This window comes from Aethalodelphis obliquidens, unplaced genomic scaffold (genome assembly GCF_003676395.1).
Source record: "Aethalodelphis obliquidens isolate GAN/ISIS:26980383/991018 unplaced genomic scaffold, ASM367639v1 scaffold1, whole genome shotgun sequence".
Classification (NCBI taxonomy): Eukaryota; Metazoa; Chordata; class Mammalia; order Artiodactyla; family Delphinidae; genus Aethalodelphis; species Aethalodelphis obliquidens.
Genome location: NW_020837945.1, coordinates 1074949 through 1095398, shown reverse-complemented (window position 1 = coordinate 1095398; position 20450 = coordinate 1074949). Strand labels below are relative to the sequence as shown.

The following is a 20450-nucleotide window of genomic DNA, read 5'->3' as shown; positions in this document are numbered from 1 at the left end:
AGAGTCTAGGCTGCAGACACTGCTCAGGGGTCAGGCAGGAGATGAACCCGGATCGGGAGGTGGCAGTGGGGAAGGAGGGAGGTGCATCTAGAGGGTTTAGCAGAGACACTGAGCAAGGGCGATGGCGCTGGGACCCTTGGTCTTGACGGCACTGGGGCTCCTTTTCCTGCAAACCGTGAGGGGACCAGATCCAGGGAAATGCGAGTTTCCTTTAAGAGTCGATGTGAGGGGCTCTGGCTGCCTGGAGAGGCCGTGGGTGGTCTGAGGAGTGGACCCCTTTCACAGCTGCCTGGAGGAAGGAGCTGGGACCTGAGGTCAGGCGGTCAGCTGGGGGGTGGGGAGCAGTGGCCTGCGGAAATGGAAAGGGCCGGACAGAACAGAACGTCCAGAGCTGCGGGGTGGCGGGGGGGGGGGGGGCCGGGGGGCCCCCCGCGGGGGGGGGGGCCTCCTGGGCCAGGTCTCGGAGGCAGGGGCGCAGGGCCCATCCCCTGGGGGGTTTCAGGAGTGCGCACAACGTAGGGAGTGGGCCGTGGGGAACGCGACCCTCCTGGGCCCCAAGCCCGTGGAAGCAGCGAGGCCTGATGGGCCGCCACGACGCGGCCACGGCGCCCACGAGGCTGGGCAGGGGAAGCCCGGCTCCCCTTTCCTCCATCCGTCGCCCCCGGCGAGGAACTTCTTTGTTTAAATCGCCCGCCTTCCTGCTGCCCCATCGGACTCGGGGCCTGAGGACGAATCCCCTGGTTACGGTCACCTTCCCAAAGAGACGCCGGGCTGGACACACTGCGTGTCCCTGGACCTTGCCCCGGTTTGCAGCCCGAGACCTCAGGTGACGCCTTGGGCAGCGGCTGGGGCAGCTTTTCCTGAGGCGGGGGCTTGGGCCGGCCACGCTGCCTGGGTACTGGGGGTCGGGGGAGAAACATTGCGGCTGCAACGCAGGGGTGCTAGGACCCGGGGAGCGGCCCATGGTCGGGTTCCGGGTCCGCACCCGGCTCCGCGCAGGGTTTACTCCGCGCCAGGCCCTGCCCCCTGCCCGGCCCCCTTCCCGCCCACTGCCCTGGTCCGTCCTGCCCCCTGACCAGCCCCGCCCCGCCCGCCCGCCCTCCGCCTGGTCCCGGCGGCGGTCAGAGCGCGGCCGGCCGAGCCGGGGCACCGCGGCGGAGGCGCAGCATCCCGCGGCACAGACGGTCCGGCCCGCCTAGCATGGCGCCGAGGTGCGGGCCGCGCAGTGCCGAGGACGGGCGGGGGCAGCGGGGGCTCACGGGCGGGGGACGGGGGCGCGCGCGCTACCCTAACGTGTGGCCTGTGCCCACAGGTGGCCCTGGCTGCGACCGCGGCGGCGGCGCCTCCTGGACTTGCTCGCCCCCGTGGTCCTGCTGCTTGGGGTCAGCGCGGCGTCCGCAGAGCCAGGTAAGACCAGCGGGGACGCGAGAGTGCTCGCACCTGGCCTGCCCGCCTCCGGCCGCACTTTGTGCGGGTCTCTGGCAGGTGCCAGGCGGCGACGTCCTCACCCCAGTACGTCTCGGCTTCGGTCCCGGGAGGCGGCCCCGGCTCTACCCACGCGCGCAGGTGGCCCGCGGGCGGCGGTCGGTGGGTGGACGGAGTCGGGCCGGGGCCGTGTGCCCGAGCGTCCCGCGACGGCCATTCATTCCTCGACTGCGGGGTTTCGCGCCACCTGGGCTCTCCCGGGACTCGGGGAGCGGGCCGGGCTGGGGATGGTGCGGGCCAGCTGCGTCCTGAGAACCTCGTGTCGTGACCAAACTTCGGCGACTCTGCGGGGAAGTTGGTGCGCTCGACGGACAGCGCTGCGGGCCGAGGGCCAGTGAGGTCCCGGAGCCGAGGTCGTGGTGACGGCCGTTACACGCGCGGTGGCTCGGAGACGCCCGGGCATCCGAAGCCTGACCGCGGGCCTGTGTCGCCGTCACCGGCTTGGTGCCTCCCAGCGCCTCTGGGCCCCAGCGTAACCGCGCGCGGAGTCCAGCAGGTCTCGGGGAGGACAGTGCGGTGCGGGGCGCAGCCGTGTTGTTTCTAACCTGTTGAGGCAAAACTGCCCAGGTTTCCCCAGGGCCAGCCTTTGTGCGCCGCCCCGGCCGCCAGGCCTCTGCCCCCGCGTCCGCCGCGGTGTCGGGTTGCGCGCGGTCCCTTTGATGCGGCCGAGCGCCGAGCAGCCGCCGGGAGAACAATGCGCAGGGGTCCGTTGTTTGGCGGCGCCCGGCCGCCGCTGCACCCGCGTGGACCGCAAACTGTGGTCGGGAAGGCCGTTCTGACCGCGCTGAAACTTCCTCTGCCCCCAGCTCCTGGGACCCCATTCCCAACCACGTGGCGGCCCAGGTCCTCTTCCCAACCGGCCCAGCAAAGGCCCGGGAGGAGCCGGTGGAGGTGCCAGGCCCGAGGGGAGCCCCCGCCCCCGCCCCCAAAGCGTAGGTGCTTTATCACAGGTGGAAATAGACAGCCTGCCCTGACATCCGTCCCGGGCAGCCGGCTCCCCGCGGCCACAGTGCTCGCTGTGGTCAACACAGCGGTCACCTGCTGCCACAGCTGGGGGGGGGGGGCGGGGGTGTCGCTGGAGGGAAGTGTCCTGGGGGGAGAGCCATAGTAATTTGTTTCATTGTTTCCAGTCGGCTTGGTCATCAGGTTAAAGGGCAGCACAGACCTTTTAAAAAGGAATCACTTTGTAAATAGATGTGCGGAAAGCACCTGTCTGTAGTGTAGCAGATAACTCCTCAGGATTCGGGTTAACTCTGGGGGCGGGGGTGGGCGGCGTTTAGGGAGTGTCTGTCCTTATAGGGTTCTGTGATCCCCGGGGTTCCTGGGGTTCTTATGACTGCCCGGGACCACATCGTGGCTTCAGGGGCCATCCCCTCAGACATGTGCAGGAATGTGTAAGCCTGAAGGCTCTTTTATGATTATGTCTAGTCGGGAAAGGGAAGGACACTGAGGCATCCATAGTCCAGCTTGTGAAACTTTGTAATCAGGGAGAGGAAGTCAAGGGTGTTGACTTTGAGCCTCAGAGAAGAAAAAATAAAATGCTGTGTTCGGGAGCTTGGGTGAGATGAGATCTCTAGGTGTTCAAGTTAAGGCAGGCTCTGGGGGCGGTGGGTGGCAGAGCGACGGTTCAAGAAATGGTGGGGTTTTTTTTTTCAATTTATTTATTTTATGTATTTATTTTTGACTGCATTGGATCTTTGTTGCTGCGCGCGGGCTTTCTCTAGTTGCGGTGAGCGGGGGCTACTCTTCCTTGCAGTGCACGGGCTTCTCATTGCGGTGGCTTCTCTTGTTGCGGAGCAGGGGCTGTAGGCGGACGGGCTTCAGTAGTTGTCGCATGCGGGCTCAGTAGCTGTGGCTCGCGGACTCTAGAGCGCAGGCTCAGTGGTTGTGGCGCACGGGCTTAGTCGCTCCGCGGCATGTGGGATCTTCCCGGACCAGGGCTCGAACCCGTGTCCCCTGCATTGGCAGGCGGATTCTTAACCACTGCGCCACCAGGGAAGCCCGAGAAATGGTGTGCTTTATCTTGTGTCCCGCCGTGTGGCTGCAGTGGGTTTGCCGTGGTCGCAGGTCGCCGGAGGAAGGGAGCCCCTTGCGAGGTGCCTAACAGAACGTGCTCTTGTTCCCTGGAGCATAAAAGCAGGAACCAGCCTCAGCGGGGCTTGTGTGCCGCCCACCCCTCCCCCGTGCTGGGAGAACACAGGCTCCTTTCCCTGCTGGGACCAAGTCCCCTTGGAATGGGATCATAATTGCCCCTCTAGATGTTGGAGAAGAGCAAAGGTATGTGAACGCCTGACTTAGCAGGGGCTCAATTTGTTCTAGAAACGCTTCAGAATTACCCTTGGGAGTCAAAAACTTAAGCCCCGTTTGCCGATTTGAACATTTTTTCTGACCCCAAATGATGCATTTTCCCAAGTCTGTCTCTGTGCTGTACTTGACCAAAAAAATCAATAAATGACGACTTCTGCTGTTCTGTTTAAGCTTTTGGTCGCTGTCATTCTGATGCTCTTGAATGGCATCGTGTGTTTTCCCCCAGAGCCAGAGACCTGGTGGGACCTTGGCTGGGGGGGCTCACGAGCCTGGGGGCTCAGCGCTACCTGCGGTCCCCGCTTCCGGAGGAAGTACCGGAGTCACACGTGCCAAGGTGGCGTCTGCCCGTCATTCCTTCAGGGCCGAGGAAGGAGGACCTCGCCCTGTGGACACTTGCAGGCTGCCTGTGGCCACGCCAGAGCCCTGGACTTTGAGTCGCCTTGTCTCTGGCCCCTCCCACACAGGACTTCGGGCTCAGGCTCTGTCAGCTCCCCGCACACCCCAATCCCCAGAGCCGCGTGTCCCACCCTGTCTCACCACTAGGGCCCATCAGTGGGTCCAGGTCTCCGCTGATGGCCGTGGTCCTCCCTCCCCCCAGCTCCCTGGGTGGGCCTGCAGGGTTCAGGCTTGACAGGACACGGCCAAGACCCTGTGGGTCCCCGTGTCCGGGGGTGTCTGTCATCCTGGGGTTCACAGGCACCTGGGTAAGGGATCTAAGCGGAGGGAAGGCACTTTTGTCCAAGGCAGGCTTGTTTGGAGGGGCAGCACAGGTGGGGAGTCTTCAGGGTTCAGGAATAAGACCTCTGAGGTAGTCTTGAATTTCAGCAGAACTTGTTTTTCAAGGCGCTCGTGTTTTCCTTTAGAAGAAGGAGGAGGGGAAGGTCCTTGCAAAGAAACCTAGAAGGAGGGAAACTGACTCCTGAGCTGTCCAGAGCTCGAGGGGCCTAGAGAGCCGGCCCCGCCCGCCCTGCTTCATGCTGAAAATGCAGCTGCGCGTGCGCTCAGTGACTGCACACACACACGTGCACACACACACACACACGTGCACACACAGATGTACACACGTGCACAGCCATGCACACGCTCGCTCTCTCCCCACCAGAGTGCCTGGTCTGTCTTCAGCTGGGTTGTTGAAAACGTCCTGGCGCTCCGTGGGTGACGGAATGGGACAAGACCCGTCTTCTGACACGACGGCCAGCGGACTTCCTTCTCTCGTGGCCTGAGCACTGTGGGGAAGGGCCGGTCAGTGGAGGGGTGGGTGAGGGGCAAGCGGTGTTGCTGCAGCCGTGGCTGGTCAGCCCCCAGGCCCGGCTGTCTGCGGTGGCTGGTCTATGCCCCACGGCACAGGCCCGTGTGCAGTCCTGGGCGAGGCGTGGGCCCCCCCGTGCCAGCGAGGGTCGGACCACAGATGGTACACTCTCATCTCTGCTCGGAGGCTTGGAGGCTCTGGGTTAGCTGTCCTCTGACAGAGAACCCCGAAACGGCGGCCCCTCTCCCCAGAGCACAGCTGGCCAGGCACCAACTGACGGATGTCTGGGTAGAAGGTGGACGTTGCAGGATGTGACGTGTGAAACTACCCGAAACCTCATGCTGGAGGTGGGTAGAAGGTGGACGTCGCAGGATGTGACGTGTGAAACTACCGGAAACCTCATGCTGGAGGTGGGTAGAAGGTGGACGTCGCAGGATGTGACATGTGAAACTACCTGAAACCTCATGCTGGAGGTGGGTAGAAGGTGGACATTGCCGGATGTGACATGAGAAACTACCCGAAACCTCATGCTGTTGGCGGGAGGGAGGGATAAATTATTGGGAAAATGAAAATAGATGTTTGGCACGCTCATAAGATGATTGCATTTGATACATTTTGACGACAGGGGCCCAGGACAGCGAGAGCGTTGTGGGAGGTGCCTGCAGTGCGCCCTGGGTCCCCACAGCTCTGCCCCCTCGTCAGGTCACGTGGCTTCTCTGGCCCCCACGCCTCCCATCCCTGATGGCTTAGGGTCTGCGATGAGCTCTCTGCCAGCCCCGGCTCCTTCCCAGGAAGGCCTGGGCCTCTGAGCCCCTCCGTGCCCCCCGCCAGTCCTGGGAGGAGCACTGGGGCGGTGGGCGCTGCCTTGGTTTCCTGCTCTAACCTGGGGCGGGGACAGCCCCTCCCCCCCCGGGTGCCCCTAGCAGCAGGTGGTTGCGTTGTGAAGCCCCTCACAGCGCCCGTGTGTGACGTGCCTGGTGTTCGATGCTGCTCGTGGAATCTCAACATGTGTCCGGGACCTCGCACCATCCCCCTCGGGGATGCTTGGTGGAGACAGGGAGCTTTCTCTGTCCTGCTCCCCAGCACTGCCCGGTGCCGGCAGGGTGTGGCTGGGTGACTTGGGCTGGCCCCTGGGGTCATGTTTTCGATTGGCGGGTCTGGGCCGTGCAGAACGGCTGTCAGAAGGAGCTTTAGATCACGGATGCGCTGAGTCAGACGAAATTTGGGGGCCGCAGGGCAGTGTCTGTGCTCCACCTGCCAACCTGCAGGGGCGTGTCCTACCCCCACCCCAGCTTCTCTGGCAGAGGAGACAAGTCCCAGCACGGCCTCCTGGCTGTCTTCAGCGAGTGCCCAGGAAGGAGGACTTGTTCACAGGCCGGTACACCTTTCTGGAATTCCACGCTGGCAGACGGGGACATTCCCGGGCTGACACACCGTGACGAGGCCGGTGGCACAGGGCAGGGGCACCCAGCACTGAGCTGGGGTGATGGGTGGGGCTCTTGGCCACCCTTGGTTTCTGGAAGACCAAGAGGCTCTGTGGTGGGTCCAGCTGGCCCAGGCACTGGCCACGGGTCACGGTTGACCTTGACAGGGTGTTTCCCCACAAAGGACATGAGACCAGAGCCAGAGGCTCAGGGACGAGGCTGCAGGGCGAGGGGATGGAGCCTGTGTGACCAGAGCTTGGTGGTGGGTTACAGTGGCAGGGCCTGAATGGAAACTGCAGAGACCATGTACGTGCTTTTGACGGATTGGTGGTGGTGGTTTCCGTGGAGCCCGGACGGAACATCTGCAGATACTGCGTGTTACTGATTTGTGTTTTTATTCATTCAGTCATCCATGTAATTTTGGTCTGAAGTACTCGTCTACTTTTTGCACTGTTCCTTGAGTAGATTCAGAGTTAGGCACGGTCAGGCCTCCTTGTTTTGCATCCAAGCTCAGAAATCTTGGAGACGGTACCAGCCTCCGGCAGCTGGGTCTCCTGTTTGCACAGAACCTGCTGGCACAGGCTGTTCTTAGCACGAGAGGCACCCTTCTGCTTTGGGGAGACTTGAGCCGATGTGAAAGCAGTGCCTGGAGGGCACGTCCCAGCAGCGGTTGAACCGCATCTTGGTGCCCACCGTGCGAAAAAGTAAGCTTCTCTCGTCCTGGGAACGGGGAGGGCCCGGGGAAGAGCACCGACCCAGCTGCTGGGAGCTGGAGGCCGAATGCATCTCTGCTGGGGCCCAAGTCCAGAGCCCCCACGGCCTGTGGGGCGAAGGGACACCTTTCTTCCCCGTTTCCATTTAGGCAACCAGGGGACGTCATCTTGGAAGGGAAACCGTGATCTGTGTGGATGAGGCTGCTTTGACAGTGTGACGCGGGAAGATTCCCCCCCTCCCCTTGCAGTCGGGAGGGCGGGGCCATGGGAAGAGGGGGTGATGTTCCGCAGGCCGGCCGAGCGCCTGATGCAGGGTGGGCCTGAGCCCCTGAGGTGGGCTGCCCCTGAGCTCCCCTGGACCAGCCCGTTGGCCCATGGAGCCAGGGTCTCCTCCAAGCTGGGGCTTCTGCATCTGGGGCCGGGGGTCGGGGTTCGCGTTAGAGGAGAGCTTGGGAAGGCCTTCCTCTCGCCCCGGCTGGTCCGGGGCTGGGAGGCGGTGGGTGGTGAACCCAGCCACCTGGCCCCTTGGCCCATTAACCTCCTCTTTCCTGAGTCATCTTTGAGCACCTCTGTTTGCGCCCTGCCTGCCCCAAACAGGAGGGTGAATGGCAGTGTCCCCGGGTGACCCAGGGCGGGGCAGACCGTTGTCTCCCCAGCAGGCCGAGCGCATCCACTCTGGGGTCTGGGCTTATCTGGGGAGGCCCCATGGCAGTGCTGGGGCTGAGTGCGGAGGGGGCTGTGTGTGGGACCTTCGGGAGGTGGGTGGACATCCCTCCGGATATTAGTTCTGTGCAGCTTTTCAGTCCAAACCGCCAGGGCTGGGCACTGTCACTTTGAAAATCCTGCTAATCTGATAGATGGAGAAATACCACTCTGTGCTCTATTCTGTGAGTTTCCGTCCAGCGAGGGTGCAGGTTCTGGAATGTTCCTTGGCCTTCGCATCTCTCCTTCTGCTCTGACATCCATCCTCTGTCTATGTGCTGTCGTCCTCCTTGTCATGCCTGCCTGTGGTGTCACCTCCTGGGGGGCACATTTGGCATATTTTCTAGTTTGTGGGCAGGCTTTAATTGGGAACGTGAAATTTCTGAAAGCAGGGTGTTGTTTTTTTCCCTTATTTTTATGGCCTTTTCCTGTAGAGGTAGGGCACGCGTGACGATCACGGCTCAGGGACAGCGGCCTGGGCTTATCTGCGTTGCAGGGGTGATGCGGGGGTCGTGAGAATTCAGAGAGGGAAACTGCGCGTGCCGGCAGGCAGAGTGCTGGGGGGCCACGTGCTGCATGTGGCTCTTAGTTTCTTTACTCGGCTTTGGTGGGCGTGGAGTTAGAGCTAGTGCTTGCAGAAAACAAGTATGGAGTCACTGAATCGTGGTCTATTGCCGCTGGCTGGCAGCCTGGCTGGCCACTTTGTGTTTGTGGATGGGACGCCATCTGCCATGCGGGTTGAGAGCCCAGGCTCCAGGTTTTAGCTCCAGCTTTGCTTCTGAGCGCTGTGTGACCTTTGGCAGATCCCTCACCGTCTCTGTGCCTCTGGTCCGTAAAGTGGGGAGGGCAGTGGGGCTCTGTGGGACTGAATAGGGCATTCCTGCAGGGAGCTTCCTGGGATGTGTCCTGACGGCTCCTCCTTGGGCTCTGGGGACACCGTCGGGGATGGCCTAAGCCACCCGTCAGGGCAGGGCCTGGAAGGAGGGCCTGGTGAGCACCAAGAGCAGGAAGTGGGTCCTCGTGACCGGAACAGTTTTTGTGCTTCTTACTTGGCCGTGGGCTGCGCCTGCTAAGACCATCGTGTGTTTTAGACAAAGCGGCCCACTCACGCCCGCCGCTCCGAAGTCCTGCAAGTGTTCTGGGCCTGGGCGCCCGCGTGGTCTCGCCCACCCACGTGTCCCGTGGGGGTGATCCCGGGATCGCAGACCTGCCTCTGCCTGCTGGATCTTGTCCCGAGGCTGCTGTAAAAACTCTCCCACTGAGATTCCGCGGAGCCTCTTGCTCTGTGCAGCCAGGCCGGTTCCCGGGCTTCCCGCATTGAGGCCCCGTCTGTGCTGGGAATCTGAGCTCAGCCTGATGGGGCGTCTGTCGTCCGGGCAGTGCTTGCTCAGAGGACAACAGACGGGGCGGCGTCCTTTCTGTCCTCTGTAACCCCAGCCTTCCAACCAGAACGAAGGGAAGCCACCTTGATCCCGTGCACGCTCACCTTCGGGGTCTCCCCACCTGGGGTAGACCTGCTCCCTCGCCAGCGGCTCTACCCCAGGCCGCCAGGCACCCCCACAGGCCCAGCTCAGACCCTCCTTCCCCTCCACACACGGCCGAGGGCTTTGAAAGGCAGGCCCCCCGGGAGAGGGCGCAGCCAGCCATGGGGACAGGCTTTTTCTACCATAAATGATCATTTCAACTAGACAGCTTTCCTTCTGCCGCCCTCGGCGTGTCCACACCTGGCCCTGAGCCACCTCTGCTCCTGTCCTCTTGGCCCCCGGAGGAGAGCACGGCCCTTTCTGAGCCCAGATGCCCCTGCAGGGCCCGGCCCTCCTGCCCCACTTCAAGCTTCCGGCTGTCACTTTCTGGCTCGCTTCTCCTCACTTCCCCAAGGCTGACCCAGGGTTGCGGGCTTACCAGGCTTCCGCACCGGCGGGTAGCGTTGGCAGCGGCCTCTGCGTGTCTTGGGTCCTCCCATCTTGGCCTTGTCCCCCCGTGGCACCGGGGGACCCATCTTGTTCCAGGTCACCGGTGTCCTTGGGGCAGCCAGGACCTTCCTGTTTTCTGGCTAACGTGGGCCTCCATCGCCAGGGGACTCGGGCCCGGCTGGCGCTGACTCGGAATCTGCGATGCTCTGCTGTTCCTTCTTTCATGACCTTATATTGTGGCAATAGTCAAGAATGCCGTGGAGGCTCAGAAACCAGAAGGAAAAAGCACCCGTTCCAGCGCAGCCTTTACTGTCAGTGTGGGGGAAATGGGACACCTTAAACGGACCCGGGCTGCCCTCCCTGCTGACTCCACTCCCAGCCTGTGTGGACGGCCCCTCTGGGTGCGGAAGCCTCAGGGCCCCCCGGAGAGCCAGCCGCAAGCGGGTCTGCTTCCCAGATGGGAACACATCCCCACCCCACCGCCCACTCCTGGGCGGCGCGCTGGCCTCCCAAGCGCCTGACTGCCCCCCATTTGAGACCCTAGACAACCCCACCTCCCAGCGTTGAAACGTTTTCTTCCCGTGGCATATGGTCTGCTGAACGTCAGCCCCCAAGGCCTCGCCGTCCTGATCCACAGGGCCGTGAACGCTGCTTTACGCGGTAAAGAGGGCTTCGGGTGGGATGAGGCTCTTGAGCTGTGGAGATAACCCTGGATTATCCGGGTGGGCCTACATGTAATCCTACGTCCTAAGAAGGGATGAGGGAGGCCAGAGGGTCAGGTCAGAACAAGGAGACGTGGCGATGGAAGCAAAGGTTGAGGGAGAGATTGGAATACAGGAAGGGGCTACGAGCCTAGGAACACAGGCGGCTTCTAGATGCTGGAACCGGGGGACTGGGTCCTCCCTGGGGCCCCCGGAAAGGAGCACAGTCGTGCCGACACCTGGGATTTAGGCCTCTGGCCTCCAGAACTGTGGAGCGCAGCTCGTTTGGTTTCCAGCCCCTGACTTTGGGGTCATTTGCTCCAGCAGCTGCAGGACACTGGCCAGTGTGTGGCTAGGTCAGTGGCAGGGGTGGAGTCATGGTGAGGCAAATCCTTTCTTTGGAAAAGTGCTGCTTCTCCACAGTGTGAAACCTCTGATACGTTCGAAGGCCTTGGGACACCCACGCACTGTACAGGGCCCCTGAGTGCCCTTCCTGACCCCCAAGTCTCGAGGGTCGACTCCCCGTGCTGCGCACCCAGCACCCTGGGCTGGGGACTCTCTGTGGAGAGGTTAGAGGGGCCTCCATCCTAGGAACCTCTTAGAGCTCAGCGGGACCCCATTCTCAGGCCCCAGAATGACCTCCGTGTGTCCCCGGGTGGCGCCTTGAACGGGGGAGGGAGGCGGGCGGACAGAGGGCAGGTGAGCGGGGCCGGGGCAGACGTCGGGCCGCTCGAGAGTGCCTGGATGGGCCTGTGGGCGAGGGGACTGTGTGTGTGGGGTCTGTCCTGGGTCTGTCTCCGGCAGGGCCCTTGCAGGGCAGGGGCGGGTGTTATCGTCCACAAGGTTGGACAGCAGCCCGCTCTGTTCTGTTTTTGGAGAATGAGGCAAATGGCACAGGATCACATTCCCAGCGAGCGCCAGTTCTGCCCAGTGTCCTGGCGTGTCGCAGAAAGGGTTTATAAAGTGAAGCGGGCCAGTTGCCGAGCAGGTGGACGGTACTCAGCACCAGTGCCTGTCAGCCTCCAGCCGTCTTGGGTACTGGCTGGACCTTCAGTTATCCGGATGCTGGGTGGGCCTTCAGTTATCCGGATGGCGGGTGGACCTTCAGTTATCCGAGGTGGACTTCAGTTATCCAGGTACTGGCTGGACCTTCAGTTATCCGGATGCCAGGTGGACCTTCAGTTATCTGGTGCCAGGTGGACCTTCAGTTATCCGAGGTGGACCTTCAGTTATCCGGTGCTGGGTGGACCTTCAGTTATCTGAGGTGGACCTTCAGTTATCCGAGATGGACCTTCAGTTATCTGAGGTGGACCTTCAGTTATCTGGTGCCGGGTGGACCTTCAGTTATCCGAGGTGGACCTTCAGTTATCTGTGCCAAGAGACCCGATGGCCGGTGGGAACTGGTGGCCAGACTTGCTTCACTGGCCCATCTGTGAGGTGGCTCCTGACGTGCAAACTGCATCTTCATTTGCCCACATACTGGGTGTTGTCACCTCTCCTCCGGCACAGGGACCTTTCTCAGATCTCACACACTCAGAGAGAGCAGGGACGTCCGCGCAGGGCGTGTGGCTGAGCTCAGCCTGGCTCCTGCAGGCCTGGCTTTGTACCTTCTGGATGGCCAGAGACGGAGCCCAGGGTGGTAGGCAGCCAGGAGCGGTTGGGGGCCGTGCCCAGGACCCTTGGGTGCAGTTTGCTCTGTTCCCATCCCCCGACTCCCAGAAGTGGATGGCCCCCCGCCGCAGGTCCTCTGTAGGCCATCTCGGGAGTGGCCAGGGCTGGCCCAGCCCAAAGGTCACTTCCTCAGGGGACTCTGCGGGGATGCTGCGCAGCTCCTCCCCAGGGTCATGGGACAGAGGAGGGCCAGGGCGCACGTCTCTGCTTGGATTCAGAAATGCAGGGCCTTTGGTGGCAGCGTCGTCCATCGTGGCTGGTCACCCTGGTCTGTTCAGTCCCAGCTGAAGACCCTGCTCACCAGGTCTCAGTGCAGGTTGTGCTGGGCTCTGAACCCTAACTAGCTAGTAGGCAGCGGGCAGCTGAATCCTAAAGCCGCAGCCCTCACCTGCCCACTGGATTGGAGACCAGCCCCGCCCCCATCCTCGTTTCCCCAGTTACACGCGAGCATCCCTTGGGAACGATCCAGGATCGCCCCTTCCCGGGGCGCCGTCTCACTCTGAGCTTCAGGTGTTTGGAAGCATCTGCTTTGACCTTTGCCCTTCTCTTCTACAGAAACAACCCTCGTACCTTAACGTGGTTTTACTAAAGGGCCTTTCTGAGTGATAAGGAGTCTCTCCTGTTTCCCTGGCTCAGGACATGCATGTTTGGGGAACCACTTCTTAAAGGGCAGCCCTGGGCCTGAGCTTCTGGCGACCCGGGTCACGGAGATGGGGGTGGGATCCGCGGAGACCCCTTCCTTGTGCCGCGGTGTCCCGAGCGGACTTCGCCCTATCAGCGGTGACAGCCACTCGCTGTGACTGCCCGAGCTTCGGGGCACCGCGTTCTCTTTCCCTGTGCCTGCTAACCAGCCCCCCAGATGCCCCCCACATGCCCTTCCGTGTGCTGGGGCCTGGGGTCCCTGTGGCCTCATTCTTGGGTGTCCTTGTTCTCCCCTGTGGTTCACGGCTCTGGGTCCCGGCCTGGCCGCCCCCAAGGGGTCTGGGCTGTGCGTCCTGCGCCCCGCCGTCCCTTTGCTCCTTCTTAGTGGTCAACATGCTGACCCTGCCGTTTCGTGAGCCCCGGCTCACCCAGGACATGGGCGGGAAGACACCGCACAGGCCGCGGTGTAACCTGCTCTCAGCTAAAGCTGTCCCCCTGTAAGCTGTGGTTGCGTCGGCCCGGGTGAAGCCACACCACCTCCACCCCGGCCTGCGTCACACCTGAGGCCAGGTCGAGGTGCCGCTTCGTGGCCTGTGCCGTTCCCGGGCCGGGGGCTGCCTGTGAGGCGGGGGGACGCTCATGATGGGAGCCGGGGCTCCGGCTTCCGGCGTTGGGGTTGGCTGCTCACACCTGCTTGGGCCCCAGGTGGGTGCACTGGTGCAGGTTGCCCTGACTTCACTTTGCACCAGGCACAGGAGTTTCCCTCTCACGATTCACATCCCCTCCACCTCTGAGCTCTCTCATCGCTAATCGAGGACGCGAGGCCCCTCAGATGAAAGCCCCTTTGTGCACAGCCTGCAGCTGGCTCCGCCCTGGGCTGGCGCTCGCGGCCTGAGCAGGTGCAATGGCCCTCTCACCACAGGAATGTCCGCGCGAGGCACCGCGAACAGCTTCCTCCTTTATTCGTGCTATCAGCTCATGACGCTGCGATTTGGATCCAATTCTATCTGGAGAAGGTCGTGCTGGGTTGCGTCTCCTCCTCGCTCGTATCCCAGCAACAGGATTACGGCTGGCGGGATGGCATTCCTGTAGCCCCGAGAGAGCGGGGTCCCAGTCCTCCACGCTCCGGAGCCTTCTGGGGACAGCGGTGGCTGTGGGCAGGGAAGGCACTTGGACCCAGCTGCCCTAAGGCTACCAAGAGTTAGCGGTGCGGGACTCCCGGCCCCGGACCCAGGGGCCTCCATGGGGAGCCGTGCGTGGCCAGTTCCGTGGTCCTGCTGCACACTCCTGCCTTTTACCAGGAGGGGCAGGGCTGCCAGTGGTCCGCCTGTGCTTCTCAGCGTGCCCCCCACTCACCAAGCTGGAAGGCTGGCCCCTCTCTGCAGCTCCCGACGGGTTGCCCAGCGGCGTCTGCACTAGTGCCTACTCTGTGTGTGCCTGCATGGGTCCCGCTCAGCACACTCTAGGCTCCTTGAGGACAGACGGGCAGACGGAGGGCCTCTGGGCGAGACTGGACTTTGTCCCCGGAAGTGTTTGCAGTCCTGTTTCATCCTTACTGAAATTTACAATCCTGTGCGCTCCATGCCCCTTGCGAGGAGACCCGTGGCCCACATTCAAGGACCACCTGTGCCTCTGACCCCAGGGGTGACAGTGGGTGGGCCGAGCAGTAGGAATGGTCCCATCGCGGGGTCAGCAGTAGTCGGACGGGAGGAAGAAGGAGGTGAGCCCGGTGACTGGGAGGTTGAGGTCCATTGTGTACAGAGCAGCAAGGTTGTGCTGCGGGAGGAAGAGCCCTGACTACTTACCCTGGAGCAGAGTTCCACACGGCCGGCAGGGCCTTCCTGCATCTCACTGTCCTTCTGGGGCCTCGGTCAGGGGACGCTCCCTCCTCCCGCTCTGTCCCACGGCCCCTGACACAGCCTGGAGGGGGGAGGGGGGAGGGGTACAGGGTCCCGAGCACACCCTCCTTCCCGACCACAAGGCCGTGGGTGGAGGTTTGAGTGCCGCTCCCGTCTGTGGGCCCCAGGTCCCTCTGCTCCTGATGGCGAGGCTGGTTTGCAGTTAGCAGATTCCAGAACTGCTCATGATGAGAAGCTAGCGTCTCCGCATGCGGCTTATTACGATTTCCTTTGATTAGTAACAGCCCCTTCCGCCTGGCGGTTCCTGCAGGCGCCTCCCGCGGGGTTGGAAGGGGTGGGCGCGTGGCAGGGTGACAGGTGGCGTCTTTGCTCCTGGCTGACCAAGGCTCATGTCATTTTAAGTTAGGCCACGTGCGGGGGGTGCCTTCCTGACACGAAGCCCCAGGTACTGGGCAGCGACCGGCGGGCACTGGGGCTGGGAGGGCTGTCGAGATCTTCTGGGCACCGGACGCCGGGCACCTGCTTGTACTGGAGGAGCGAGAGCTCCACGCAAGTGTCCTTGGCTCCAAGGGCCCTGGGTCGCCGGCCCTTGGGGCTTCTGGGCGGCGGTGACCCTCACGCCCACGGTGGGGGGGGCCCGAGCCCACCCCACACTCGACTCGGCCCACACCTCCTTCCCTTCCACCCGGACAGCACACACGCACAGGCTCACCCTGAGGTTTAACCGAGTGGCACCCGCACCCCAGGTCACCTCCTTGCAGGCTCGCGGCCACCATCCCCCGCACGCAGCTTCCTCCCGACCTGTCCAGCCGCCAACCTGCCCCTCGTCCTGCGGAGCCCGGCCCAACCCCCTCTCCCCAACCCTGCGTCCACCTGGAGGGAAGTGGCTACAGGCCCATCCGGGCCCCCCACTCCTCGCTCCATGCCAGCCTCTCTGTGGCCTGGGAAGGAGATAGTGGGTCGTGGTCCAAGGGGCACTGGGACGGCCACCCCCAGGGGACACCCTCCTGTTTGACACCCTCCTTTGACTTTCCACCTGCTTCTCCTTCTACCCCTTCCCTGCCTGGTGGACCTCATCTACCCCCTGGACCCGACACCTGCACCTCCACTGCGGCCGCTGACTTTTCCCCTGCCCAGTGCCCTGGGCATCAGTGTCTGCCTGCCACCCCCCAGCACCTAACGTCATGCCTGGCACACAGCTGGGGCTCGTAAATGCTTCCCAGCTGCACGGATGGACTTTTGAGGCTTCGTGAGAACGGCGGCTCGTGAGTTTGGCCAGAGTGCACGGCTGGCCCTGCCTGAAGTCTTGGTGGTGCAGTTTCGCAGGGCGAGGGCCTGGCTTAGGTGCACAGTTACTGGGGATGCAGAGGCGTCCCTGCACCCACGGGTCACCGGGGGGTTTGCCCACTCCTGTGCGGGCTTTGAAGGTGTGCGACGCTGGTACTGCTCCTGTGCGGGCTTTGAAGGTGTGCGACGCTGGTAGCCGTGGAGCTGCAGGAATGGGAGAGAGACGCTGCGGTCTGGCCTGGCTCCCCTCACCGGCTGGCCATCGCGCTGGGTGCTGGTGTCAGCAGACATGGAGCAGACGAGTGGGTCCTGCTGCAGGAGGCCACGCAGCACCAGGAGGAGCTCAGATGGCTGTCTCGGGGTGGTGAGGCTCACGGGCTCTCCCTGGCTGAAGGGCCGCCGTCCGCACAGGGAGATGGGGGTCTGCGGGGGAGACCCCTCCATCCTGGAGGGCAGTTTCTAGGAGGTTCAAGAGATCTTAGGGGCCCTGACGTGTGGCCAGCCGTGACTGCCACCTCTTCCTTGTCCTCAGGACAAATCGAGCTGGGAGGTGGCGTCACTGAGCCTCGGGGTCTGACGAGGTCTCTCTGAGGCTGGGCACCTTCGAGAGCTTCCGTCTGTCCTGGGTGTCCCCAGGCGGGACGGAGCACGGGAGGCCAAGGCCGCAGACCGGCCTGGGCAACCTGCCTCGCTGGGTGACCGTCAGTCGCCTTCTCTGAGTCCTGGTCGCCCAGGGGCAGCCCGGGGCAGCCCTCACTGCTGTGTGCACCCTGTCCCGGCCCTGCTGTGGGACCTGGTCAGTGCTGAGCTCCTCAGCACGAGCGCTCAGGCCCCCCTGAGCCCCTCCGCGTTTGTGGAGGAATGACTTCCTTCACCCCAGACGTACGGTCGGCAGCTGCGGCGGCACCTTCCCTCCGGCCCCGTGGTCCCCAGGTTGAGCCAGCTCCTGGGAGCCGTCTGAGGACCAGGCCTTGCAGTGCCGTCCCTGCGGGCAGCGGCCGGGTGCGCCCGGCGTCCCCAGCCCAGACGTACTGCCGCGCGTCTGATTTGGAGTCTAAGGTGGAGAACGCGCGTGAGGCTTGAGAGGGTGGACGGAGGAGCCCCCGTCCCCGCCCGGATCTGAGTGCCTGCGGAGCCCACGTCCAGCCAGCTGTTCAGCGGCCTTCTGGCCGGAACCACCAGACACACTGCACTGGGCCTGGGGGAGCTGGGCTGCCCCTGCCACCCTGGTGGGGCAGCCCCGAGGGCCCGGCACTGGCGCCATGGGGTCGGGAGAGAGTCTTCCGCCCGAGGACCCTGGTGGGCCGCCCCCTTGCCTGCGCGCCCGACGTGACACCCGCGGTAGCACAGCCAGCGCCTTATGGGGAAGGGGACGTCGATTCACACAGCGCTGAGGAGCACGCCCACACCCACCGAGCGCCTCCGTACAGCGGGGGCCTGGCCGTTGCCGGGCGAGCGCGCTCGGTGCTGCCCGTGGCGGGCTTGTCAGACTCGGGGAGTGGACACGAGGTCCCTCTTGCCGGGAGGCCCTGGAGTGGGTGGGGAGGTGGGCAGGCTGCCGGTCATCACGCCTGGTACCCAGCTCCGCCGTGCGTCAGCGGCGGGGCCCGGGCGAGCGTTCGGGGGACGCCGCAGCATGGTGACGGCCCGGGGCCGGCCCCGCGCTGGCCTGGAGTCCCCCGCAGAGTGTCACGGGACGGAAGGGACGCTCTGCTCCCATTCTCACTTAGAATGTCCCCCCGTGTCTCGTGCTGCTCTGGCTGAGAGGGCTCGGGGGGGAGCTGTGGCAGAGGAGGGGCCCCCGAGACCCGGTCCAAGGTGTGGATCGAGCCCCCAGTTCAGGGGGCACAGGGGGATTGCGGCTGGACGCCTGTGGTTTCCGTCCTGCACTTTGGAAGGGCAGGGCACGGTCCTCCACCCGCAGCTCCCTCTGTGGGGCCCGCCGGTCACGGACCCCCACAGTCTCCCACAGGTGTGACGAGGCCCGAGGCTGTCTGTCCCCCTCCCCACCTGGTGACCCACCTGGTTCAGCTTGCCCCCGGGCAGCCCCCGGAGGGTCTCAGGTTACTGGCTCTCCCTCTAAAGCCCACTGAAAACCCTGGTGTCACAGCAGGATCCCCAGGAGGTGGCTGGTGCCAGCCCAGGCCTGGGACACTGCCCAGTTCACAGGCGTCCCCGGTGGTGGCCTGGGCTGGGCCGTCGGGTGGGCCCCGGTAGAACCCGTGCTGATTAAAGCACTGACAGCACCAAACCCGAAACTTCCCAGAGTCAGAGGCCGCAGCTGGCTGCTTTCAGTTTTACTGTCGCTTGGGAAGGAATTTAAACTGTGTGACTGTCGGCCTATTGATCATCACCCCGCGGGATCCCGTCCCTGCCTGTGGTTTCTCATTCTCTAAACCTCATTTTTCTGCTGTCAGGATCCCTCCTGTGCTCTAATGCCTGACGGCACTGAGGGGGCCCGGGCAGGACTGGTTGGCCCATGTGGGAGCTCGGCTGCCCCCAGGGGCCTCCTGCAGGGGCGAAGGCCCCCCGGGTGTGTCCTTCATCCCTGCCTTCCCCGGCTGTGGCCCTGGTCCGGGGAGCGTGCAGAGCTGAACTCCAGACGGGGCTCCAGACGTGGGGTGCCAGGAGGGAAACGCCCCTGCCTGAGGACTTGGCGTGGGGTGACTGGGGGCCTCTGGGGAACGCCTGCTCCCCAAGTCATCCAGGAGGGCTGCTCCCAGGGCTGAAGGACGTGGCTGTGTGCTGCTATGAACCTAGTTCTGTCTGACTTTAAACCCTGATAAATTAGAGAGACAGAGACAGAGAGGGGGAGAGAGGGAGGCGGGGGAGGGGGGGGAGCGCACGCCTGAGCATCCAGCCCCAGGCCCAGGGTTCCTGTTCGTGGACGCAGAAGCACAAACATCAGAGCCCCCTGCGACTCCCGCGCGGGTGAAGCACCTGCTCCTGACCCAGCGACGTCCTTCTCGCCAGAACGTCGTGGGGCATCGTCTGTGATCCTGTTCGCCTCTTTAACCTGGACGAGAATTTGGGAGGGGCTGCGCGCCAGTCCCCTTGGTTTTCCCGCCTTTCTGCAGGCGCCCTGCCCGGTGTAGATGACAGCAGGTTTCTTAGGCCGCTTGCCTTTGCGTCTTCCCGAAGCCCTCAGCCGCCTTCAGAGGCCGGGCCCGCTGAGCGCCCGTCTCGGGGATCGTTCGATACCTCAAAACACGGAGCAGCTTCAGGAACAAGCACACGGCCGACGCGAGCTGCTGTTGGGGTGAGGGTCGAGGTGACTGGGGCATGAGGGAAGGGGCAGCCGAGGGAGCTGGACCACGGGCCATGTTTTCAGGGGAGGGGGTCCGTGACCCCCAGACACTGGGGAGCAGAGTTCCAGGTCCTCCCGCCCGAGCCTGTCCGGCCACTCTGGCCAGGCTGAGGGACGCAGGTGGGTGGCAGTGGGGTTGGGTGCCCATTCCTGCTGAGGCAAACCAGTGAGAACTGGCTCTTACGGCCCTGCCCAGGTCAGGCCCAGTGACTGTGTCAGGAAGGGCAGCGGGGGCAGCTGGTGGCTTTCGTTCTCCCCAGACCCCGAGGAGCCTGCAGGTGCCCTGGGAGCAGCAGGGGTGTGGGCTGCCCCCTGTGGACCGAGGTGCGTGCCCCTGAGGGTGTGGCCTTGTGCCCTCTGTCCCAGTGGAGGCGGGGACCCTGTGGACCGAGGTGCGTGCCCCTGAGGGTGTGGCCTTGTGCCCTCTGTCCCAGCTGGGGGGCTGGCCTCGAGGCGGCCGGCGAGGGCCCTGCGGCTTGGGCTCAGGGCTGCCTGCAGCCTTTAGGGTAGGGGTGTCTGGGCAGAGGCTTCCACAGCCAGATGGCCCTCGGGGTCCCCAGCCATGGGGGTCAGCGTCTGAGACGGTGAGCGTTGGGGCGGGGCTCGGCCTGGAGGGCGCGCCCTTCCCGCCTTTTCTGTGCACCGACTGTGCACGGGGCCCGGTGTGTTCCCTGCTGGATTTCAGGGGCCCACAAGCCTCCATGAACAGTCCCGAGTGGAGGTGTGTCTGAAACCGGGGCCGTTTCTGCAGGAGCCCGGGCTCCGGGCTCCTGGTGAGCCGCATGGGAGCCCCTGACTGTCTGCTGGCCACAGAGGTGACGTCCCTTGGGTGATAACTCCGGCACCCCTGGATTTAAGGCTGGGCTGCGGATTTGTGGGTTCCACTATCTTCTTCCCTGGCTTGTCCTGTCCCCCGGCAGACACGCGCTGCTCAGGCCGACTCTGCCCGCCTCTTCTCCGTGGCCAGTGGCCCCAGGGCTGCTGGCTGGCGGGGGAGGACCCCAGACCCTGGGAGTTGCAGGGTCTCACCCACAGCCCCTGGTGGTGGAAGGAGCTGCCGAGGGCCGTGCAGGGAGCTCGGGGCTGAGCAGAGGTGGGAGGGTGTGATGGTCACTGAACACAGGTGTCCCCGAGCAAGCGGGCGTCCCGTCCTGCTGCCAGACAGTCCCTGAGGAGGAGAGCGCCCCTTG

General features: G+C 63.8%; 1 protein-coding gene across 1 annotated transcript in view; it reads left to right on the top strand.

The window, feature by feature from the left end:
* Positions 1 to 506: 506 nt before the first annotated feature.
* Positions 507 to 20450, top strand: part of COL18A1 (collagen type XVIII alpha 1 chain) — a 94893-nt gene continuing 74949 nt past the window's right edge. The window contains 2 exon segments of the mRNA XM_027130020.1: positions 507 to 826; positions 1313 to 1407. Coding sequence (XP_026985821.1) covers positions 582 to 826; positions 1313 to 1407 — 340 coding nt within the window. The 5' untranslated portion in view covers positions 507 to 581.